The 25,857-nt window shown below is 43.3% G+C and overlaps 1 protein-coding gene across 17 annotated transcripts in view; it reads right to left on the bottom strand.

Annotated features, from left to right (window-relative positions):
- Window positions 1-25,857, bottom strand: part of ESRRG (estrogen related receptor gamma) — a 387,661-nt gene that overhangs the window by 356,144 nt on the left and 5,660 nt on the right. For 4 of the 17 annotated variants that reach the window (XM_040060721.2, XM_040060730.2, XM_040060725.2 and 1 more), the window contains exon 1: window positions 15,699-15,823. The exons of 1 other annotated variant lie outside the window; for it this stretch is intronic. Coding sequence is in view for 4 of the 16 variants with exons in the window: in XM_040060717.2 (XP_039916651.1) it covers window positions 6,231-6,328 (98 nt within the window). In the remaining 12 variants the exon portion in view is untranslated. Of the gene's footprint in view, window positions 1-6,230; window positions 6,470-14,708; window positions 14,727-15,698; window positions 15,839-16,365; window positions 16,386-25,857 lie in introns of those variants that run through there. 12 more of the 17 variants (XM_040060716.2, XM_058420040.1, XM_058420039.1 and 9 more) reach the window with 10 other exon arrangements.

The following is a 25,857-nucleotide window of genomic DNA, read 5'->3' as shown; positions in this document are numbered from 1 at the left end:
ATGTATGATGAACTAATGCTCACAATGTTTGGGTGCAATGAAGTGCCAAAATAAATGTACAACAATTCAAGCACGCTATTCTGAAAACACTAAGTGAGAGGATTGAAACTTACACGTTAATTTACAACATATACTCTCCATTAAAATAACAGATCTCCCTGTATCAGTTTTAAAAATACATTAATAATATCCTTAGCTATTAAGGTGTCATTATCATAGACAGTCCTACAAATTTTACCTACCTGTGTATAAACACTTCTAGGCTTTTTAAGGAACACGCACTGCACTTGTTATTACATGTTGAGGTTATTCATTGTATACAGGCTTTTCATAACTGCAGTTTCTAAATTTACAAATATATCTTTTTTGTGCTTTTATAATTTCTAGGCTATACTTCTACGCAAATAAGTTCTACATTCTGTATTTCTGTTTTCAGGATTGTACACAGGTCCATAAATCAAAAGCAGCAAGAAATAATACTAAGATTGCATGCAGTCTGGTTATCTTTGACGAACTAGAAAACTAGGGATTCCCTGAGAAGAATCCTCTCTCTCAGGAGGAAAAAAGAAAAAAAAAAAAAAAAAAAAAAAAAAAAAAATATATATATATATATATATATATATATATGAGAAAAAGAAAAATATTCCTATCTAATAATGTGGATAAAAGGTACTTTGTCACAAAAACACAGAATGATTCAGGAGAAATTTTAAGCTATTCCCTAAATACTGTCCCAATTTTAAAAAATCAGTATTTTAAAGAAGAGAAGGTCAAAGTGGACATATGCAGTTATGTGAAAGAGTTAAAGCTATTGATGAAACACTATTTGCTGATAAGAATGCATCTATTTGAAATAGGATAGCATTTGGGACTACTCGAACAAAAGTCTACAGAAAACTGATAAATCAAGGAACTGAGCAGGATTTAAACAAACAACAGACATGGCTGAGAACACATGAAATGTCATGAGTACAGCTGAGAAATAAGCGATGGCACAGGACCACTTACTCTGCTACTAACAAGACATTTGCTTTGGCCTCTGCAGAGCGAGACAGCTATCAATCCTGCCACGGCTCCAGAAATGCTTGAGACTGAAGCCCTAAAAAGGTGGTTATTATTTCTGGGTGTGCACATGGAACACCCCAATAAGTCTGGCTTTCAAAAAACAAAACATCCACCATGTATCACAGTCAGGTGAAACCTTAAGTGACTTCTTACAGAAAAGAGTTCTTCCTCCAAATACTGCTGTTACGAAACACCAGGTCTGGATTCTCCAAGGAAACCTCTGGGAGCAATGCTAATTTCACATCGCAGTACCCAGCTTTCAGTGCTGCAGCCACGGAGACTCAGCCCTGATGGTCACTCCTGTGCCAACCAACTCAGGAGCAGCCATTGCCAAGCAAGAACAATCCAATGCTGCCGGCAGGAGGCCAAGGCTTCACTCATCTGTAGCCTCATTTCATCTCTAGGACCTCCATTTTTAAGCAGTGATACTCTTTTTTTTTTTTTTAGTTTTGATACCTTTTTCAAGGTTCCCAGGCTGCTCCTGGAAGAAACCTACTGGAGGGTCCTTTCCTTCAAGGACACAGCTGGAGAAAGTGAGAGATATCACACACAGAAATCCACCATTTTGCAACAAGAGTTTGCACTTTCTGAAGCCCACTGGGATGTGAGGGGAAAGATGGGAGCAGAGAAGCTCAACCTTGTCAGGATGGAAGTGCTTGAGAACATCCAAAGCAGATCTCTGGCCACCTGGGAAAGCTGGATATTGAAAACGTAGGCACTCACACAGGTTAGGCAACTTCTAAGGTTAGGTGGCAGTTCAGTGGGGATATTGAGGATCTCAGTTTGGGCTTTCAATGCCTAAATCCCACTTAAGTCCCACTTAAAGCATCTAATCCTTTTGTGGATCTGGGCCTAAAGCCTTGCCAGGAAGGAGAGAGTCTCTGCATGCAAAAGCTTATGGTCAGTGACAGTCTGGTTCTGTTAAAACTAAACTACACAGAGAACAACCTTATTTTGTACTACGGAATAACACAGAATAATCAAAGACACGTTCTAGTCACAGAAAGTTCAGGGAAAGTTAATGCAGCTGATACAGATCACAGTTCTGTCCTTAGACCCTATGACAGTTATGCTGACCTGGAGAACATTACAACCCATAAATCACAGGTCTTCAATAGCTCGTGGGAAGAAGCACATTTGGAAATGCTCAAAATGACTACAGAAGTCCTTAAAAAAACACCTCACTTACCCACACCAGCTAAAAGGTACAACTAGAAAGGAGTAGAAACGTATAAAACACTGTAACGTTTACAAAGAGTTAATAATTCAAAGCACAATATTCTGTTATTCAGTGACCAACTGGTTTGCCATGCTCCATGGAATTAAGTAGTTTCAGTCCAGTTTCTAATAGCCAGGAATCCAGCTGGCAAAAGTTAGCGATTTATTTCTCACTCACCTGCAGTGCTGTTGGCTGTCTCAACCATGAAGTAAAGTGTGAGTGGATGTGGATAACAGTTTACCCTCCATACTCTGTACCTTGTATCTCTATATCACAAATCCATTTTTAATTTTTTAAAGGTGCCTGTACTTACCCCCCCTTGAATTTAGTTGAAAGGACTGTGAATATGATATTTTCATATACAAACTATCTTATTGATAAAAGTGATCTTGGCATAAAAGTAGAATAGGATTACAACAATAAAATACAACTTCATGTTACTATTCTAAAGTACTGTTATTACAAAACAGATATCATTAATGATTATAAATTCTTTTAATGCTAAATATTTCGGCCAGATCCCAGGTATGCACTGCAACATTTAACTGACTGCAGTCACTGAGATCCCTCTACGATTAAAACAGTGAGGTCTCCATTTTGGAGATTCAAATACATCTTCCCAGAGCTCTGCTTCAAATGAAAATTCTCCTGCAGCTGCCCATCAGCCAGCATCTGACCTTTATAAACCATGGGAGAAACAAAGGGACCTGCTTCCCAGCTCTTCCTGTCATCTGCCGATGGGCAAGGAGTCCTGGCACCTCACTCACAAACTCCTGCAAATTCTGCATTATGAAATCAGTATTTAATGCAAGATACAGGAGAGTAGAATAAGCACATGTATGTCACAGATCGTAAAGATGCCAAAGATACTTTAAGCAGAGGAAACCTGGCCATTCTCCCATGCCACTGAAGTCCATGGAGTCATGGTGCACTCCTTCCTTCCTGAACACTGCATTATCCCCTCCAGACTGAAAAGTGGTAACCTCTGGCAGGCTCAGTGATTGATAAAGCCCTCACCTGGTTTTCAAGGGGTGAAGAAATTACTGATGCTTTGTAGTCAGCTCATGGTAAGGAGGCCAGTGTGGTTTCCCTGATTTCCTTGGATATTGGTCTAGAGTCTCACTGTGCTTTCACCTGCATTTTACTTTCAGTTCTGGATTCTTTCCAGGATAAAGACGCAAAGTCAAGGTGGTATCTTTCCTGTCCAGCCACCTCCTCCCTTTTGGTAAAATGTTAATATACTGACAGGTCTGATATACAGGAGGACGCCAATACACTCTTAACATGGACAATGTCAAACAACAGAAAATATTTTGCAATTTGGCATTTCCTGCCCCCCCCTCCGCCCAAGTATTCCTGTTTAAATGCTTTTCCTTTAATTCTCAAAAGTATGTCTTTTCAGTAGATGTCAGTCTATTTTTGCCTGCTGTTAATCTATGTATAAACTAAATCTCAACTTCCCGACTCACACAGTTGCCCCCTTGGCTGGCAAGGAGGCTCAGAAGAATAGGGAAAGCAAAATTTATCCTGAATCTATTTATGCATTTTAGTGGCAGCCCATACTTGGCTGAGACTTGTCAGCTGTAAGAGACTGATGAGAATTGTTTGAAATACTTCTGGTAGAAAAATATATAAATCAAAATTACTGGTAAAACAACACAGATGTATGTGACACGCATGAAATACAGAAATAACCTAGAAAAATAAAAATAATTGAAGTTCCAGCCTAGGACTATCACAATCTAGTTTTCCCAAATTATAACAATGTCACACAATATAAATACACAAAACAGTAAGTCAGTACACTGCAAGGTGACAGTATTCTGTCTATGGAACAGAAAGGGTTAATTTTCTTGACAAAGTTTAGGGGCTCATGAAACTTGTGAATTTAAATTCACACTGATTTGAAATACTATATTGAATAATGCACAAATTTAATTTTGCTTGCATTTCTTACTGACTACTATTCTTATTCTAGGTTCCTATTTACAAAGGACAGGCACATCAAGGAAATAGCACCCAGGAAAAAAATTAAGGGAAAAACATTAGTGGAATGTAGCAGGCTTGGAGGAACGACCCATTTATGCAGAGAAAGTGCTTAAGCAGGGACATTGGTGCCTGTATCTGCGGGTACATGGAGAGGTTTGGTGAGCGCATGCCCGGGCAAGGAGGATTTGGTTATGGTTAGAATTTGTGAGTGATAGCCATGTGACAGCTGGGAGTCAGCAAAGATTTTGTAGGGATGGAAATTCCTGAGACAAGACACACGACTGCTCATGCGATCTGCATGTGCCTATCATCATGCTATATTATAATAGCTGACACCATGGTTTAGCAGTTTTTCCAAAAGAGAGGCTATAATCAGTAAAAGGATTTGAGGCACATTGGATGAGAAATTAAAAGTCATACATTTAAAAACAAGGGATAAAGAGACCTTCTTTTCATATTATTGAAACAAGCAAACAAAAATCTCCAGTCAAACCACACACCATCAGTAAAACCTGCATTTCCATTGTTTACCTTAGTGACAGGTTATTATTTCCTTAGAATATACTTTTTCTTATTAACTTATCTTAAAAGGTCTGAATCCTACAAACATACTTAATTTTTAGTATGGAATAACCCCACTGATTATTCATATACTGTAGCTCTTCCTACACTTCCAGGATCAGGGCCTAAGTCACAACGTACAATTAAGCAGAGGCTTTTCCAAAGAACTGTTTCATTTGCCCTTCTGGAGGTCTTACACGGACGTGAAGCCAGTGGAGATGTGCATTTAAATCAAACCTGAAAAACCGAAATACTTTCCCTTTAACACTGAATTCAAGCCAATACAGTATCACATGACCTTTACCGTAATTTCTATTAAAATAATTTCATGTCTGGTTGCTTCTGCTATCCTGGCTCATTTGTATTGTTTACAACAAGTCATTGCTCTCGACAGTTAGTGGTGGCTGAATCCATGGTTACCAGTTTTTACATTCACTGGTTAAATGGAATGCAGCTCTTCAGTGGGGTTTCATGGAGAAAGCTCTTAAGAAACCACAATCCAGCTATCAATCAGGCTAACCTGGGAGAAATTAATCTGATAAACAGAAGTATCGCTGTGTATGAAAAATTTATTGAAAGGCAGCTCAAGGCATTTATTAGTTGCAGTTGCCAAAGTGGACACGTTTGGGTCAGACAGCACAGGGAAGACTTGGGTTATGAGGTCTATGTCTGACATTCATCCATGTTGTGCCTCCTCTGGCGCTCACTGCTAATACAACTATACTGTTCAAGGCTTTAAAAAAAAATAGAAATCTCAAACACTTATTTCACCAGAAATGTGCTTGGAATATAAATAGTGCTTAAATACAGGTTTAACCAGACTGCAGTCCCGGCAAAGTAACTTAAACAGACACAGACAAGATAGTAAAACACAAAATAGACAGCCTTGAGTAGAATCCAATTAAGACAAAAAACACCCCAAACAGAGCAACATTGTTAACGACTAAATTAAGCCTGCAAACAAATATATTTTACTGCCACCTAAGAACAATACGGACTAATTCCGTTTGCCTTGTTATTTATAGTTTGGCGTAGGGTGGGGTTGCCAAAATCAAAGAGCAGAGCAGAAACTTATTTGCAAGATGGACCCCCAAATCCTTTAAAAATGCCTAAAAACATAAGAAAAGTTATTTACAGTTCGATGGCTACAATATTTGTCCCACAAGCTACACAACAGCAACAAATAGTTAAATCAAACATATTACTACTAGCTCATCTACTGCAAAGTCACTGTATCAGAAGCCCGAATTGATTTGTTTCCTTAGAACAAATTGAAAATGAATGTAACATAACATCCGAAAAAAAGAAATCCCTCCTGCTCTGCTAATCGGATATCGTATAATGGTTGATTGCAGCTTTGCACCGTGCTATTGTTGCCTATATCATACATACTTACAGGTTCTGGGTTCTTCCAAGAGTTTGGTGCAGTTTCAAGGACAAATGTCTTAAGGAAGTCTTTCTACTGTGCAGCAGTGATCCTAGCTCTGATCTCATTACATGAGCAAAGTGCTACAGCTGACAATATAAAGGAAACTTCCTGCACGAAGAAGAAATCTTGGAAAGTCTCAGGGTTAAAAAGGCTGCTTAAATGTGCTGCTTGATTTGCTCCCTAGTTGTGTATACACAGTAGCAGCTGATCTCTGTTTGCAGCCCTGCAGAAAGAAACCTTTGCTGAAAACCAATGGCATCACATTTCAGTGGAGCTACTGCCAGGCTCTGGAGAGCAAAGCAACCTTTGACAACTTCACCCAGTTCAAACCACCGGTGTTTGCTGCATGTCCTGCAGGACTTTTGAAATTGTATATTTACTGTATTATTTTTATTAATGCCACACTGCATCCCAGGCAGCCGTGATACAAGCAGAAGTCTCCCTCACTGTAATAGGAGGTTCTGACTGTGTCAGGACTGTGAACTGCAGAATTTGCCACAATATCTTTCGCTTTGTCTTGATCATGGTATTTGCAGATGAGAAGCTGTTAGCTGCACTCAAAAGCATTTTCTGCCTTAGAATTTCTAAATTAAGTGCAACAGGCATCCTGTTTATCCTAAATTAATCCTGAGCCTGCCCTGCATCAGTCACGCACTGCTCAGTGCTTTTTTTTTTCTGACACAGAGTACAAACCGAAAGATTTGGGGAATGGGAGGTGGCTGGTTTTTTTCATTTAGTATTTCAATCAATTAGTATTTAGAGTCAGATCCAGCTTGGTCCCTGTTGGACTAAAACCATGGAGCACAACATCCCAAATCCTGCAAAGTTTGGTATTCTGACCAAAGTTTTTGTGTGGCTCCAAATATCTGTTAGTGTCCTTAGCTCCTGCCTTGGCCCTCCAGAACCAAACCAGGGATGGGCAGAACCTGCACCAGCTTCTGCAGCTCTTCCTGCTGTCCAAACAAACTAGTAAGACCAGAAAAGCAACATTTAAAAAGAATACATCTGCTAGAAGTATTTCAACTCTTAACTGGGAAGCAATACTCCAAACACACCCTCACATTTGATGTTAAAGGATTATCAATAATTAATTCAGAAGTAGTTGTTTCACCATTTAGCCCAGGGTGATTCTCCAAAGAGCAACTGGGACCACACATTCCCCTGGCACTCAGTCAGAGCATGACCGTAGAGCTTGCATGCTGCTTCCCAAACAGGACCTACTTTTCTCTCCAGGATAGCGAGAAAACCTCAGAAACAAAATTTAGAAGAATCCCTTTTAAAAGTGCACAATTGTAGGGTTTTTTTCCGGGGTATTTGTAAAACAGATTAATCACCACCCTTTTTTCCCCTCAGGCTCTAAGACTATTCTAGCTACTAGTATATTGCGTGTTATTTCTTTAATATTTTGAACTTTATTCCAAAGGGCAGAAACCAAAACTGACAGTACATCAAGACAACATGCTCTGTGATTCAAACAGCAAAATAATTGAGATCCTGTGCATACACAACATCCAAGTCTGTGTACGCACGTTGCACACGTGTGCACACACTCATTCACAAGCACAAACAAGAGTAAGGGCTTGTGGCCCAATTTTCTGAGACACTCATAGTTCATGTCCTCACCTCCCTTCAAATAAAAAAAAAAAGTTAAGAACAAGCAAAATCTGATCAGTGAAACATCCAAAATAATTTTTGTTAAAAGTAGGCACCATTTACAGAAGCGTAACCCTATTGATTCAATGTGCGTTACTACCAAATTTTTCTCTCTCTTTTGGGAGAAGGATCCTGTCCACCCCTTGACTGTGACACCAGAGAAATGAAAGTGTGTGGTGGCATCAGCAGGTTTGATCCTGCTCTTCTCCCTCAAGGGACAACGCAAGGCAGCGACTCAAGGTCCTGGCTATGAGGCAGGGCTCACTGTCTGCCAGCGTCACCTCCAACACAACACCTCACCTTTCCGTGCCTAAACACCACATTTAATGTGTGTTGCAAAAGCACAGCCTCTGTCCCTCTGTTGCTCAAGCTGCGAGAAAGGGATTGCATGCTGGAGAAGAGAAAAGGACTAAAGCTCCCAGATGTGCCATACGAAGGGCCATGAGTGACCTTGAACCGCCTGCTCTCTGTGCTCCAGTGCCCAGCCTGCTGCCCACACCACAGATAACTCACTCACAGCACTTGCCCACCTGCTCCCTTTTGACTCTAGTATAGCAGAACAGGGGGGTTTTTTTCTGTTGGAAGTTGAGCATAGAGTAAAACAAAATCTTTTTGCCAGGTGAAACTCAGGGCACTAATTTAAGTTAAAAAAAAAAAATCCAGTGGAAGCAGGAATTTCAGTGAATGAAGCTTCCTCGTCAACAGCCTCTAAATACCCAACTGTCAGCACAGAAGAGTTGAGACTTCTGAATGCTGCATGAGCAGTAACACCACTGTATCCAGCAGTCCTACCCCACACAGACCCACTGGCACTTGTCAAGGCTGGAGGACAACCACTCCAAGTTTGATTCTGCTCCTCCTTACCTCTCCTATTTAACCGTGCCCCCTTGCCACAGCTGGGTCAATACAGATCCAGGGACACAGGTCCTTCAGCTACCTTCTTCTGTAAAAGAATACACAGGACCCAAAAATGGGACAAACTGGAATTGCAAAATCTTTCTCCTCCCAGTCTTCCCAGATACACCTCAAGATGCAGCACCCTGACTTCCTTTTTCTCTTCTTTCTGATTTTCTCTTTGAATTTTGTTTTCACTGCATTGTATCCAGCAAGTAAAATAGTGACAATTCAAAGCCCATTTTCCAGCCTTCAGAGGGCAGGATAAAGTAGTCTGGCTATTATGGCAGGACCACAAAAATATGTTCAGAGATGATGGGAAGCAAGAGACAGGAGAGAAATTAAGGGGAGACTGACCCTGAGCTTACGTGATGTCAGAAGCTCTAAGTCTCCATCCCTCCTATCCCCAGTGGAAAGGCTGGCCCTTGGAAGCCATCCCCACTGCCTGCTCTTCCAAAGCCTAAACTAGTACAGGTGTCCAAGATGGGCTATGCCCCATCTTCCTGATGTCTGTCACTTTTAACAATTTAGAGCACTTGTTTAATTCATGACAGCCTTAAAATTCAAAAATATCATCAAGAAGACACATAGCTAATACTACAAATGACTAAACCAGAGCAAATTCTCAGTTTTTACATGAATATTTGTTTTAGATTCTAAAACCTCATTTCCAGCAGCCAAGTAATAAGAGACATGATTTCTCTTTTAAGAAGAGATTTCTGGCTCTTGTAATTAAAGAGGAATAATTGAAGGTAACCACAATGAAACAGAAGTCCAGCAGAAGCACAGCAATACTTTTTAAAAAGTCCCACCTTTCAGCTAGTCTCAAAATTTTCAATAAGCAGTATCAGTTTTAATTATCAGTCTCAGAATCCAATTGTACACAGAGACTCCAAAAAACATATCCTACCTGTTTTATTCAGACACTTAGGACTTTGCTTAAATATTAAGTCTGAACCTGTTCATCTAGACCTTTCTGATTCCTGCACCGATCCCGAATGTGTCCTTTCCTCAGTCTATCCATATACATAATAATTGTGACTACTGGATTTACTTTTTAACTTTCAAATGCACACGGATCCTAATCAACATATGGAACACCTTCTGCATCATCACAAAATGAGTGGCTATATTCTTCTCACTGAAACTCCTCCATAATAGCTGTTTTTTTTCCTTTTCATCTGTCAAGACTTTAAACCAAAACTAATACAATCATCAGGAACTGTGTATGCCTAAGCTACTTGCTGTTCCCGTTAGAAGCTCTGCACTACTCAATCATTTGAGACTCTCTGCCCCATCATATTAAATATGCTCGTGTTTTGTGCTATGAGTACAATTAAAATTGTTTGGGTTTTCACACTGTTCTTATCTTTTATTTGCTCTCTTAAATATCCAGCATGCATTGAAACCAATATAGGTGCTAATATAGATGTAAATATGATCATGGAGGCATCACGATGAATTTGACGTTGGGAATAATTCATTCAAGGTATCCAGATCCAATTTAAATTCTTTTCCAATTTTAACTGAGCCTTCATAACCAGATGAACTTAAACGAAGGTGTACAACTTCATGCTACGCTGGTAAACCACCCTAACTAGGAAATAAATTTTCAGTGATTAAGTTGAATTGTTCGTACAAAACGCCAGCTTCAGCTTTTCACCCATACAAAATAGCTTGGAAAATATATACTGCATGTGTTTATTATAGCTACAGTTGCTATGAACATCTATAACTCTCCAACAATTTCTTTGATTTATGTTCAAAAACATACAGGGCATGAAATGATGCCTGCAACCTTACATTTCCCTCAAGAACATTGTGGGGAGAAGATATATTCCAAAACATCATGTTAGATTCCTTGTTATGTCTCCTTTTTAAAATAAATGTATGATAATCAATTACACATGCTTCAAAGCAACTGCCACTAGATTCCCCAACAGAAAAGCTGCTTGATAAAAGTTCCATTTTCTTTCCCCTAATGGTCGAGTTATAACAAGAGATCTTGCCTAGACATTAAAGGAAAAAAAATGTATTATAAAGGATAGGCCTTGTTCCACTTGTATATGCATGCACAGGTTTGTGCTTGCCCGGACTTGACTTAAAACAAGGTTTTCAGAGAAGTAACATCTCCACTGATCAACATGCTAAAAAAAGGATGTGTGTGTGAAGATCTTGCACCTAATCTCCTTGTCATTTATGCTTGTAGTAATCCAAATGATGTCAAGAGAATGACACAGATGATAAGTTAATGTATCAGGCTAGACTTCCCTTTCAACCTCAATATGCAAAACATTCCTTTAAGAAGTCCACCCAGCTGTAGCCTCCACTAGAAACAGAAACCTGCAGACGTTTATAGGAATATCAATTAAGCTGAATGGGAGCTCTCCCATTAACGCTGGTGCACGTAAGATTGGGCTTTGCAGATCTGCCTGAACTCCATGCAGAGGCTGAAGTGCACCTTTTCTCCGGGGTATTGAGCCCAGTGGGTTACATGCCATTACACAGGTAAGCATAATATGGATGGTATTTCCACAGTCTCATGGCTCTGGCACAGGAACAAGGGCAGCATCCCCAGGCAGCACCCTTGCCCACGGTGGGAAGACAGTAGCAGCCAGCAATGCATGGAGTGAGTGCATGGACCACCCCCAGCATGGAAAAGATCAGGACCTATGACTGCCCTGCTTCAGGTAGTTTGTGCTGCCTGTATCCCAAACAGGGATCTGCCATTCTCCATGTCCCGGGCATTTAATTCAATCCTTGGGTTACACTGTAAACTAAAGAGATGACCAACATAGAAAACTGGACTAGAAACTAGATGGTACAAGCCCCTCTAAGGAGGATTGGCACATGCCGATGCTGAGTTTCCAGCAAATATGGAATAAAGTGGATGTGTGACTTGTTTTATGGCCCTGTTCATCCCTGTAAGTGTGCAAAATTTGCATGCCAAAAAGGGAGATGGAAATAAATTCACGCATTCTACTCCTTCCTCCCTCTCCCCGGCCCCCCCTACATTTTCTTCGAATCAAACCTTCAAAGAATGAAAATTCTCAGGAGGGGAAATACAGGCTTGCATCTTCTTTGACCCCCAGTGCCATTTTATCCCTTACTAAGGAAGCCAAGGAGGAGGAGGGGAGAAGACTTGGCACACCTGCCTACTGCCCATGCGGCCCCAGCTAGGTACCATCAACAGTTGTTCTCCTATTTTCACAGTGGGAAATAAGCAAGTACTAGCTGTGTTGGAATAATCAGGAGGAATCTAGGTCAAAATCAAAGCAACACTACTCTGTCCATTTCACAAAACTCTAATGCAAACACAATACCCATGTAAAAACAAAGAAGTTATTTGTAGCAGTTATTTCTGTTGGGATTGCTAAACAAGCGTGCAGACATTGGCCTAGCTTGAGTAAAAGGCACTATTCCTTCTCTGTGACTTCTGAAAAGGCTTTCAAAATCAATATAAAATTGCAATATTAGGAAATTTTATAATCATTATTTCAAAAAAGCAGACTTGAAAGGGTCTCTTGTTCATGGATAAATCTTCAGTTAGTTTTTCTAGTACCGGTGGTTCAATCGAAAGATTTGCCAACTGCCCCCTGGAGAAAACTGAAGATCTGCATTTAAATGGAGATATAGTATTTCCAAATGCACGGTACCTGCAAGGCAGATACTGTCAAGGTTTCTTAGTGAGTGGATCTCAAATTGTATTAGGTACATTTCAGTGCCGTAACTATCCCCATTTTGTAGGATTGGGGCTATTTCCATATAATTTTTTTCCTGTGTGCGTGCTTTCTAATATTTGTCCTGGTAAGTCAAAATTAAACCCCCATCCACAACAAAGCCCTCACGTAGCAACAACAAGGAATTACAACCTTATGCATAATTTTCTGATGGGGATGATGAAGACTGCATTAGATGGCCTGACTGAAAATCTTAAATAATTGAAAACTCTGATGTCTTAATAGAGTAGTGAGCTTGGTTTACAATGCAGCCAATTTAGAGCCATAAAAACACCGTGTAAAATGTTTATCTTGTGGTTGACCATTACATATCCTATTTATTATTCCAAAGTATTTCAACAGCATTTTTCTTCATCAATGTGGCTGCTGGCATTTAGCACCCACTCACTGAATTCACGTGATTTTCCTGGAACAGCTTTAGGAAAAGAAAACAAAAAATTAGCAGATCATTACAGAACTGTTCCTTGTTACTATATGCCTCTTTTTCACATTCTGACTTGAACCGACTTCATGTGTTGCAAAATATGTTTGAAAGCACCGAGGCTAAAATATAATAAATCAAAGCCATATTCATGAAGTTAAAAAGACTGGTGCAACTACTGATCCTGACACATCAGAGCACCACAAAAAAAATCAAACCTCATGAATACTTTGTTGCTAATGTACATGAGTTCAAAGAGCAGTGTTCCTCTTAGGAAAACATCTTAATTTTCATATCAGAAAATCATCCTAACCTTCCAGAAAAGTTTTTTACGATTATGCAAGGAAGGCAGAGAGAAGGTTTAGAGTGCAAAAGACACTCATGATGGGTTTCAGACACGCAGGCATTAGTCCAGGCAGCCTCTCGCTGAAAATCAGGTTGCAATTGAAATGTTCCCGTAAACAAGGTTACTGCGAACGGCCCAAGATATCCTTCTCAGCAACACCTTCACCAGGAGCCCTTCAGCTGTCTACTTAGTTTGTTATGCCTTATCTCACAGCCCTGACATCCTAATGCTGATTCAAATTCGGGATTCAAAATGAAAGAGGAAATATCTCTAAGATCACTTAATATTGAAATACCATTGCAGTAATAAGTGGTGCCAGGCTGGAGATATGGATATAGTACTCTAGTGGTAACCTTTTAATTTCTGACAAAATACTGTGGAGTAACTGTGATACTGCACAGACAGTTAATGCAATCGATTTGTTTTCCTTATTTTGATAATGAGTACGCTGAATGTCATGTTTACCTTCTCCTGCCCCTGGCACATTTTTAAAGTCCTCTAAAAAGAGACCTGCCAGATTCCTGTGCAGACATGAAACACCTCACACCACAGAGACCCCTCCCCAGCAGGCTGAACCCCAATTACCCTGATGCTCCCAAAACAAGGAAGAGCATAACCACATCAGTCGCCTCATCATTCTAAGCCTCTGATTATTTTCAGTGGAAATGCAATGCACGCACCATGGATAATCTAATGTGGGTTATATTGTAAACTACTCCCATTCTGAAAGTGAGGGTAGGCATGCTACACCAGAACATTTTGTCCTCTGAAATAAAACAAGGAAGTAACAATGAAATGTATCAAGCAAGTTTTATACGCTGTATTTTAAACAGGGTAGCTAATAAATGCCTAAAACTTTGGTGGGTTTATACAAAGGGCATTTGGATTTCCCTCCCAGTCACAGACAGCAATAGGTTGAAGGGGGGGAGGGGGTGTCATCAGTTTTTCTGATGTGTTATGTTTACTTGTTAGAATATCCTTAATAGTATGAAACGACAGGATTCCAGGCGGTGGGGGTGCAGTGGGACAGGGGTACAGTATAGGAGAGGGGGAGAATTACAGGAGAGAAACCGAAGCTGCTCAGCGCCTCCCTTCCCACACTACCATTCACCTTCATTTTCGTCTCCTTTATATTCTACTCATTTTTACTTGCCTCCCCCATTATTTAGTCATCTCTTAAATGCAGTCCTCTCTTCTCTGTGATCACAAAAAACAGATTAACTAGAACCAGTACACGGAGTGCATTCCCTGCAGCACTTCAAAATGTTCCTCCGGACCAGTCACGCCTTCATGGCATTAATGACCAGGGGAAAATAAAAAAAATAAAATTATTTTTTTTTTAAAAAAATAAATATATATATATATATACAAAAGGGAAAAAAATTCCTCACCGCCAGGTCACACTCAGACCCCACAGGCAGCCGCTTCCCCAAACGCCCCCTCTTCCCCACGGCCGGCGCTGGGAGGGCCAAGCGCCAGGAGGAGCGGGCAGTGCGTGGACTTTGCACACTTTCCTTCGCCCCTCCTGATCCCGGGAGCGCGCGGCCCCGCCGCCTTTGTGCGCGCGCCTCCGCCGCGGGTCCCGACACCCGGCACGGGCGGCGCGGAGCGCGTCCCGCGTGGGGCGGCCACGCCGCCGCTCCGGCCGGCAGCGCGGGGCTCCCCCCGGGCCTGCTCCGCTCCCGCCGGCCGCCCGCACAAGTGTTCCAGGAAGGAGCGAGCGGCGGGGGAGGGACGGGGACGAGGACGGGCCCCCCCGCCGGCCTCGCCCCGCGCCGCAGCCGGGACGCTCCGCGCTCCCGTGAGGGCACGGCGGGGGGGGGGGCAGGGCGGCACGGGCACGCCGCCGCAGCCACGCGCGCCCCGGCACCGGCCGGCAGCGTCCGGTCCCCCTGCTCCGCTGGCAGCCGCCGGAGCCACCCCGGGACCCCGGCCCTAAACTCTTGCTGGCTAAAGCCTCGTCACTTTCCCGGCACTCCTGACCCTGGGCGGGAGGGACACACGCGCACAAAACCTGCGGGGTAGGATCTGTCAGCAGCCAAAAAATATCATTCTCCTTCCCTTCTTCCCCCCACCCCTCCACCCGCCCCCCACACACACCCGGGCCGGTAATTCAAATAATTGTCCGAGAGGCGAGAGCCACTGAACGCCGGGTGGCCGGTGCTGTCCTGCGGCTTTTTCCGAAGCTGGATTTTTTTTTTTTGCGGGGGGGGGAATGACTCTGAGCAAGTGCAATTGGCGAGGGCTGAAGGTGGAATGGGGCGGGGGGGTGGGGGGGCAGAGCGCTCCTGGCAGCGGCTCGTCTCCAAGCAAACATGCCCCCCATGCAATGTCAGCTGGCGGGGGTGCGGGGGGATGCGGGGTGCGGGGGCTCGCTTTACCTGGTCAGCTCAGAACCGCAGGCAGGTTAATCAGGTGAGTCGTCGGGGATTTTAAAGAAGCCGAAGCCGGTTTCTTTGCTAGGAAAGTCTACAACACCATGCAGGGACATTGCAAAATCTTTACACACGCCTCCTTTAACTGGGCTCCCGCGACCTCCGCCGGAGGGGGGAGCCGCGGGCGGGAGGCCGAGCGGCGCCGCGGCGGCGCGGGGGGCGCGGGGGGCGGCGGCGGCGGCGGGGCGCGGCCCGGCGGCGGAGAGCGGCGGCGGGCGGGCGGCGGCGGCCCCGGTCCGCGCGGCCCCGGCCCCGGCGGTCCCCGCGCCTCCCTGCCGCCTTGGTAGCGCCGGTCCGCACTCGGCCTGACCCGGGACGTCACGGCGCCTGCCTGTGTTCCCAATGATAACTTGGCAGGAGCAGGGGGAAGCGGCCGGGTTTTTCCTGGGCTCGTTACCGGGTACGTGCACGTTTCTTTCGCATGCGGATTTTTTTTTTTTTCTTTTTTTTTCTTTTTTTTTTTTTTTTTTTTTTTTTTTTTAAGGCGCAGTAGCGAAAAGCCGGGACAGGAAATCCGGGGCGCGGCGGGGGCTGCCGCCCCGCGATGGTGGCGGCCGCTCGCCGGCGGGCGCGGGGCGCAGGCATGCGTTCATCTCCGTGTCTTTCATTTTACCTTCAGGGTGACATTCAGTGCCGGGCGAGCCTCGCCGGTCACCGCCACGTCCCACCTGGAAAAAACACAAACAAAACCACAAAAAAAAAAACAAACCCAAAACCAAACCAACAACAACAACAAAAAGGCGACTGCCGAAAAGGGGGGATGGGGAGGGAGCGGGTGCCGACCCCCCACGGCTGGGCTGCGGGCGGCGGACGGGACACCTCGCCCAGGGGACGCGGGGACACAGGCGGCGCCGGCCGCCAGCAGGCCATGTGCCGAGCGGCCGGCGGGGGCGGGGGAACGGGCACCGCGCACACACGCAAAATCAAATAAAAAAAAAAAAAAAAAAAGGCAAGCAGCACCCGGAATGCCAGAGGAGCGGGCGAGGAGAGGATTGAAAAGGAAAAAAAAAAAAAGGCCCAGGCAAGGCTCTGCAGGGGAAGGGGGGGAGCCCGGTGCAGAGCGCCCCACGGCCGGCGGGAGCGGGGGAGACCCGGGGGCTGGGGCCGGGCTGCCCGGGAGCACCGGGGCACCGGGCTGCGCAATGGCGTCGCCGCCGAGGAGGGCCAAGGGCTGGCGCAGACCCTGGCACGGCTCGGTGCGGGGAGCCTGAGCCATCGCTCCTCGCCGCTGCCGCTGCCGCTGGGGCGGCCGAGCAGGTGCTCCCGAAGGCAGGAGGGTTCGCCTTCAAGCAGAGCGAGCCGGGGCCTGCGGCAGCCCCGGAGCCGCCGTGACCGCCGAGCAGGCTGGCAGCGCTGTGCCCGGCCATGGCAGCAGCCACACGCATCCGCTGCCCTGGGTTCGTGTGCTCCGCAAAGCCAGAGCCTGCAAATCTCCATGAACGCTCCCACTAAATTCCGGGGACATTTTCACGCGTGAGACCTAACTCGCCTGCAAAAGTATTGCCTGAACTAGGCCTCACTTAAACTACCCATGGCAGCCTGAGTTTAAATGCCTCTTCATCTAAAAACCAGTTGTTGCCCACACATCGCATCCCAAACTGCTGCAGCACCACACCACCTACTCCGTGACCGCAGAGCGTCCCAGCAGAGCCCTGAGACAAGTTTCCCTTTTCTGTGTTGCTTTTCACACCAGCTATTATAATAACAACAAGTTAGAACATCGCCAATACACAGGTAACTAGCGCAGCGGAGTTCGTGAAAAGATGCATGTGGCAAGGCTGAAACGAAATTAATTTTTTGCAACTGCCTGTGTTCAGCCTTAATATTAGCATTAATACTTTCATTTTCCTCATTTAAATGCAATACAAGGGAAAAGTGCGTTTGCTTAATATTGTTACTAATGGAGTTTTGCAATTCCAGTTTTTATAAGGCGATAAAGTCAGGGAAGAAGTTAGTGTACACCTTTTCTGTTGCTGGGCTCAGTGCCCTCAGCAGCAGCTTAGTTTAAATGGTGGGATCACCTATTGCAGCTGGAAAAAGAGCTGAGGAAGAAAAAAATCATTCTTGGAATAATGTACAGTCCAAGCATCATTTGAAGAAGCCCAAAATTGAAAGTACTGGGGTTTTGTTGTTTTGGGGTGGGTTTTTTTTGTTTGTTTGGGTTTTTTTGTTTTGTTTTTTTTTTAAACCCAAGCTACTCAGGATGTTTTCTAGCTTGGCTAGAAAGACAAGTTTGCTACATGTTTCTGTTCTGGAATAATTTTGAACTGCTTTTAGGCTAAATTCTTACCTGTCCTAACTCTACTGTCTCAGCAGAGTACAGTAATGTACTCTGTATTGTGTAATGATACAGTACATTACCGATACATATTTTTGGTAGACTTGAAATGCAGTGTGTGCAGCTTGGTTGTTGTCTGTATTTCGCCATTCATTTTTAAGTGAGGCTCTTTTGATTGATGTGAAGAATTTGTTTGAAAGGATGAAGGGTTATGACATAGCTACCCAACATGCTACTTACAATTACACCATACCTCAGCTAACAGACATTTTTCATTGTGATTGTTACACTTTTAAAAGCAAATGAGTTAATCAAATTGCTATTTTTGGAATGCACTCAAAGGAACATTAAAATGCATTAATTTCATTAAAATAAATGAGCAGATAGGTAACAAAACAAGTATCAGCCAAATAAGCAAGGTCTCAACTATGGGAGCCAAATCCAGCTCTAGTGAAATCATCTGAGTTGTGCTTGTCTACAGCACATTTAATTTGGCTTCTGCAGTCGCACAGCTGACGCTTTATTTGGTTTTCAGAGGTGTATATATTAAAAATGTGCGAGCCTTGCTCCTTCTCCAGCGTGATTAACCGCTGAAGTTAAATTCACCTGGTTCTCATTTAGCTCTGCTGTGCAGTCCTGTCACACAGTTTTTGGTGTGCCTGCACACCTGAGATGCAGAGAGGCATTCCCAGCCCCTGTGTCAGTCTAAGGGACGTGAGTTGTGTCTGAAGTGAGGGTGTGATGAGGTGGATTTCAGCAGAGGCTGTTCACAACCAGCTGCATAGATATGCTCCACTTAATAGGCTGTACCGAAGTCTGCGCTACCATCTTTCATTACCGCTGTTACTCATGCCAGTGAGAGTAAAGGAAGGGTTGGTGTGTCTGTAATCACACATTAATTTGCTATGTAGATATATCCTAAGAACCTCTCAGCCCAGGAAAATTATGCTGGAATAAGGCTGGATGTGAATGTAAAGCAGAACTGTGTTCTAATAGTTTATTCATTCTGGAATGACCAAGTTGTTTCCTGGTTTCACTTAATCCACTTTCAAAGTGGATTAAGGATATTCAAGAAACTGAATTCTTACACTGTAAGAGTGTAAGAGTTGTCTACACATGGGTTTAGTTGAACATAATTACTGCAGTGTACCTAATAAGTGTCTTGAAATAATTTGATGTGTGGACGAGTCCAGAGTCCCACAGGTGAAAACAAGAGAATTTAGTCATTTTGTACAACATGAGGTTAATTTAGCCCAACATTTGACCTAGTTCTTTCCTCATGAAGCATATTTAATTCACTATGGGTTTTTCTTCCTCAACAGAAACCCCAAAACAGAAATGTATTTATGATCAGTTTCAAGATAGCAATGCCATGTGCACTCCACTAAAAATAAACAATTTAACCAGTATATACTCTAAATACCTTCTCAACTGTCCTAAGGAGGAAAAAAGGTTCTTTACTGGAAGAAATACGGGCTTCTCAGTCATAAATATTTTGAACGGGTTGTTCCAAACAAAAGGAAAACAAACCCCAAAGCTTTGCTCTGCCCTCTGAGACACCCGTGATCCACCTGACTGCATTCCATTCATAGCAATAGCACCCAGTCTGACTCAGCAATATTAGTTCCTGAATGAGGAACCTCACAGACTCACACAGAAGGCTTTGCAGGACACCAGGGCCTTCAGGAGGCACCTTAAGAATGGAGAGCTAATTTATAGTTTGCTTGCAGAGGTCTGAATCAGGGAGAACCTACCTGAAACCCAGGCAGCCTCTGTGCCTCTGCTCTGAATCAGCTGTATTGCATCACTGACATGTAGGAAAGTGGACTGAACTGATAATGAGAACATACAAGATGTTTTTGTGAGCGTGTGCCAAGCACAAAGTTTGTCAAATGTCATTCAGTGTCATTCCAAGCCACAGACATCCATAGGTGACTCTCTAATGTGAATGAAACCTCCTAAACTTTAAACTTAAAACTGTTTGTTGGTGTGCTTTTGTCGAAGGAGGTGGCGGGGGGTGTGGAAGGGGGAGGAATGGAACCAAATGAAAAGTAGATGAGGTAGAAATTATGTAAGCTCAGGTAGTAAACCAGCCAATTTTTGAAAGAAGCATAAACATAGAAGCCAAATTATACAAATTGCTGACCCTTTAAACATTGACATGGTAAAAGCCATTAAAAGCTATGAAGATGAAAAAAATCCAACTTCTACTTTGTGTCAAAGACTGCAATGTGTCCCACATTACAGAGGGTAACCCGGGGTCTTCCCTTACACAGATGAAGTAGTCCCAGCTACTCTGTGTAACAGGCAGTGATGCCCACAGGATTCTCATTTTGTGATTACAAGCATAGCTTTGCCCTCCTGTGCTTGTCTTGGTTGAGGATACAGGGAATAAATTTCACCTACAACTCCTTCATGCCAAGCCTGCTTTTTTAAGTAAGAATAATTCTGGTAACAAAATAAGCAGTGACTGAAGAAGGTAAACATGGAGAAACGTAAACAAGAAATCAAGTACTTAAGTTCCATGGTGCTGGATGACTTTGACCGAGGGTCTTGATATTAAGGCTCGAGTATTAAGCCTGGTATTAAAGTCAGATTGAAGGCAGTGAGAGTTTTATAGGAGCATGCCTGATCTGAAATCCTACTTGAGTAAAAAAAAATGGATTGGATTATTGTACGCTCTGCTTCTGCTGAGAGGTCTCTGAGCGCTGGATCCACCTGCAGTGCTGGGGTATCCTGGCTCTCCCCCACTCCTGTCATTACAGGGGCATTACTCATCCAGAGAGGAAGGTGTCTTTAAATCCCCAAGACGAACGGCCCCGCACACGCAAGAGGAAATCTCAGTGCGCAGCCAATGCCAGGCAACGAAGGATCCTCTGTGGGAGTTGGTTAGTAGTGCCAATGTTTGATATTTGTCGTAACAACCACCGACTGTTTTGTTTTTTTGTTCTAACAATGTGAATTATGCATTAAACATTAATACAAGTGAGTGTACTTTCTTTTGATCTTCAAGCATAATCATTTCTAATGAGAGATTATACGTGAGCATTGAAACAAATCCCTGAGTCATGTGAATTTACATTGGTTTTACTCTGTGGGAAAGATCCCACATGAGTTACTCATGTCTGTAAAACATAACATACTTAGAAGAAAAAAATGAGCTTGCATTCGTCTGTTGGAACATAAATATCTGCGTAGACATTTGGCTTGTGCCCTAGCAGTAATGAAACATTAAAAAGCTAATTTATCAGAGATCAGGATTCAGGGTGGGGCCCTCAACTAATGTGAGATCCAAGTCTGCTCAGAATAAGCTCACCTCTTAGTTTCTGCCATCTGGCTTCTTACGAGAGTTGGGTCTAGTATCAGAGGAATTTGAGCTAGCTCTAAGTAAAGGGATCAGAATCTGGCTTGCTTGACAGAGATAAAAGTTGCCAAACTGCCATCACCAAGTCATAATATTTCAATCCATGGCAGGCAAACTGTGCAGTGCTTAGTGACAGCTCTCCAAATGTCCTTGACAGCCAGCACGGGCCGGACCCGCTGTAGAACCTGCTTGGCCGTGTTTAATATCTGTGCTTCTTAAAACAACAGTCACAAATGGTGCATTCCATAAAAACATAAACACTGTGGACTGTGCAACTGCCAAGACAGTTATTTAAAATGCAAACAGAATTTAAGCCCTTTCCCCTTTGACACACTACACAAACATTAAAGCAACAAGCGATTAACAGTCTGCACTTCAGCAGCCGTGCTGTGTGTGCAAGGGACAGGCAGCGCACTGGGGAAAGTACAGGTGCAAAATGGCACGTGATGGGCCTCGTTCCTGGGGGTGCAGGTACTCACTGCAGGATTTCCAGGATGCCTCTTGCCTTTCCAAACAGACCTCAATGCCAAAGGTTGCAGGAGGTGGCTATCAAGAAGGTATTATGTTTAATGGCAGATAGGCTCTATCTATGATTAAGGTCATATCTCAGGAATTCTCAAAAGCCCATTAATGTATTTTATTTTTAATGTGTAAGTGCTGAAAGAGTCCTGGAAGCCAGAAATCCAGGATTACCCCACATAATTTAATGTTTTCACAGGAGGCTACAGTCATGCTCTCTGCTGCTTCCCTTCTCTTGCCTGAATAGCCTTAAATGCTGATGGTGAAACCTCAGAAGGAGAGTGGAAGCAGCCTATGCTTAGAATAGTTTATAGACTGGAAAAACAAACACAGACCCCTTCTTCCCTGAACTTGAATTCTCCAAGTGCTCTGTTTTATGTTAACGACAGAGGAGCTGATACTATTGCAATAGAGAAGAAAGCACCCAAGACACTCCATTATGGAACCCCAACACTGTATTAATCATCTTCCCTGAGGTTAAACAACTTTACCTGCCATGATATGTTAGAAGATGGATAGGTCAGTATTGGATCTTAAATAATTTTGCATAGAAGGACCTCAACTCCATCTAGACCCTGCTTGAAGCACATTGACATTATCCAGCTTAAAAAGTTCAGTGAGTCTTCTGACTTTTCAGAATGCATCAGTACATCCCCAGGCACACAAAAAAAAGCTGTGCTTGCAAAGATGGGATAGATACAGGTAGAAAATGGTGTACAGAGGCATGTAGGGAGGCCTCTCTAAGCATCAGCCAGGGTGACAAAGCATGCTGGCCCATAGGTTCCCAGGCTGTATTCACAGCCCTGGAATGCCTGCTGGGAACACTCCCCTGTAATTTAGCTCATTTGCTGTGCATTAAAGATGCTCATTTCTAGACCCCCTAAGTGAAATGTGATACTGAACTCATTCTTCCTCTTACACCAGCAGGCCTCAGCAGATGGCCAAGAGGCGGATGGGAAGGAGAGAGCACCAGTTTTAATCCAGTTGTTCATGATGGAAAACTATGAGAAAAGTGAAAAGAGCTTATTCCACAGACCAAGGCATTTACTTATATTTAGCTGCCTAACCTCAGTCAGAACCCTGAATTCCATTGCTCTCAAGGAATGTTATGGTATGGTGAAGTCTTATTTGGTAATTACCTGGTCAGAGCCACAGACTAGAAACACGATATGCAGCCAGTGAAAGCCCAGTGGAGTCAGACCAATTCATACTAGCTGAGAATTCAATCTTCAATTTTGAATTTAAAAAATTGAGAAGTTGCATTTTTCCATGGCATTTTGGTCATATTATAAGGGAGGGGGGGGGCAAGAAAATAAAAAATAAAGTTGTAGCTATTTATGTAACAAAGACAGAAGCAGAACTAATGTGAAATCTTTAGCAATGAAGTTCTACATCCAAATTATTAGGTATTTCAGTGTTGGTGCCGTGTGGATTACTGCTTAACTTTAGGGCAGCAAGGTAAGCTGATTTTCCTGCCTCTTTCTTTTCAGCCACCATTAGGGCTACAACCTTCCCATCCTCCAGGGAGAGGGAGAGAAGTTACACAATGGGTGTTTTTCCATGGGCGGATGTCTAAATGTGAAGGGAAACAATTGAATTTTAATGACAATTTTGAAGTTAATTTCTGGGCAGTGCAGAAATTAGTGGGGCTGGGGCTTGCTGCTGCCAAGAGCTGCATGTTCTCCTCTCCTTCTGATGTTTAGCAGGACTACAGGTCTCAGCTTTTGGCAGAAATAACTCCCAAAATAGGAGGTCCTTCTCTCAAAAGGGAGAGCAAGAAACCTGCTGCTGTCAGACCCAACCAAGTGTCAGTACAGAGCAATGGCTACAAAAAACAGGGTAACTGCACCAGATTTAACTACACTCTACCAGAGATGTGTTCTCATTAGGTGTTTACAGCATAGTAGCATTATCTGGGGTGGAATGGTCAATTTGTTAGGTGCTGCACAAAACATTTAACCGGAAAAAGTTCCTGCATCCAAAAGCACTACAAAAATGACTGCGGAAGGAGAGTGGCAAACAACGGGATATCCTGGGAAAAAAACTACACCAGTGGTTGTGGCAAAGGCAGCCAGCTATGAAGGCTTTTCTTACACACAGGATAATGATAATTCTGCCAAGGAGGCAAGTTATTTCCTTTTCAGCTATGCTATTTCCACTGCGCTACTGAATCATGGTTTGTTAGTAGCTTACAAACATCAAGTTTAAAAAGCTTTAGGAACTTTGTCATACGTAGGACAATACATACCAATTTATCAATTTCTATAAAATTTCACAATCCAATAGGTTTTGGGGTTGTGGTTTTCAGGGTGGGGTTTTTTAATGCCTTTAATAAAGAAGGAGCGATTTTGGTCTTGTTTTTGTCTTCTTAGAAGATTCAGAAAGGAGTATAAAGGATAGTCCCCAAATCTGTGTGTATCTACTTGTAGATAGCAAAGTACAAAATAAAAGATGCTTCAAAATAATGCCAGTCATTAAATATGCTCTGTAGTTGGATGACAGAGTATCAAACATTTTCACAAAAAGCATGAGACCCACTACAAAGGGCTGTCTTTTCAATTTTGGGCAATGCAATTACAGCCCCAAACAGGTCATGGAAGGGATCAGCCTTCCCCACATTACCCCTCTGGTCAGATGGCATCTCCAGCCAAAAGGAGAGAAGAAAAGAGGACAGCCGTAGCCACCTGGCACTGCCTTTTTGCTCAGCAAAAAGCAGGCAGGGGAGGAGGGGCCTGGTACCCAGCCAGGTGTGGCAGGACTTACAAGCCGGTCTGCCAAGCTGGAGTTCATCCTCTGAATGGGATTCTGCAGGGGAGGGCACAGAGAAGGTAACACGGGGGAACTGCTTCCCTTGCAAAGATCTCTGCGTCCCCATTTACCCTCTCCCGTGATATGGCCAAACGTGCCTCTTATTTGGCAGAAAACTTCCAACCTGGAATTGATTATGTTACTGTGTCCACCAGCCTGCTACAAAGTGTACATAAAATATCATCGCTGAACATGTTCCTCAAGTTTTCTCACATTGCAGCCAGTTCTCATTTCAGTTACAGGAGAATAAAAAGAAACCTTAGAGAGACTACATTACTGACTGATACCAAACAATTTTTTCCTAACACTGTTTTTTTATATGCAGTACCCAGAGTTTAGCTGTGTCCATTATTTCCTTATACTCACTTATTTTACCAAGGGTGATTTTACTTAGAGCAATTTTTTTTTATACTACTGGACACTATTATATGGTTCATTGCTCTAGAACAATTTCACTAGTTTAGAAACTCCACCATAGTGTTTTGCCACTAGACTTCTGCTGAGAAGTAGAGGCACTAGCTCCCAAACACCCCTTCTGAGTCCTGATGGAGCCTTCCTGAGAACTTGTGTTATGCTTATCAGACTTGCACACGCAGCTACGTCTCTGTGCCCCAGCTCTAAATCCTTGGGACATGGGTGCTCAGTTAAGACTATAGAAAAAGGAGATGCATGGCCACGATCAACAGTTAATCATTTTAATGGCTGTTAATGTAAAAGCATATTCCTAACCTTCCTTACTACAGCCAGATATATGGTAGGAGCCATGGTTTTGCATGAACCAATATCTTTTTTTCTTTTTAACTCTTTTGTATGAGTAATGATTTTTGAGAGAGTGGCGTAGTAATGTTCAGTTGTTATGAGACTGCTGCTTCACATTTCTACCTGTGCAGATGGGATATCACATTTCTAAGTTACCAAAACCGCTCAGAGTTAACATCCAGAAACAGTTTGCTCTATTCCAGCAGTAGTTGCCATTTCTCAGGGCAATTCTTTAGGTATGAGTCCAATAGAAATGGCCCTTCACTATTTTCCATTACAACTCAGATTTTCTGCCTCAGCTTTTATGCTGCTCTGAGCATTTCCAAAATGGGATGCTAGTTTTCGTGCCCCTGCCCTCAGTCCAGGAAATGCTATGC

The sequence above is a fragment of the Hirundo rustica genome, chromosome 3 (assembly GCF_015227805.2).
Source record: "Hirundo rustica isolate bHirRus1 chromosome 3, bHirRus1.pri.v3, whole genome shotgun sequence".
Lineage (NCBI taxonomy): Eukaryota > Metazoa > Chordata > Aves > Passeriformes > Hirundinidae > Hirundo > Hirundo rustica.
Note: the sequence above shows the minus strand (reverse complement) of the source record. Positions and strands in the feature narration are given on the sequence as shown.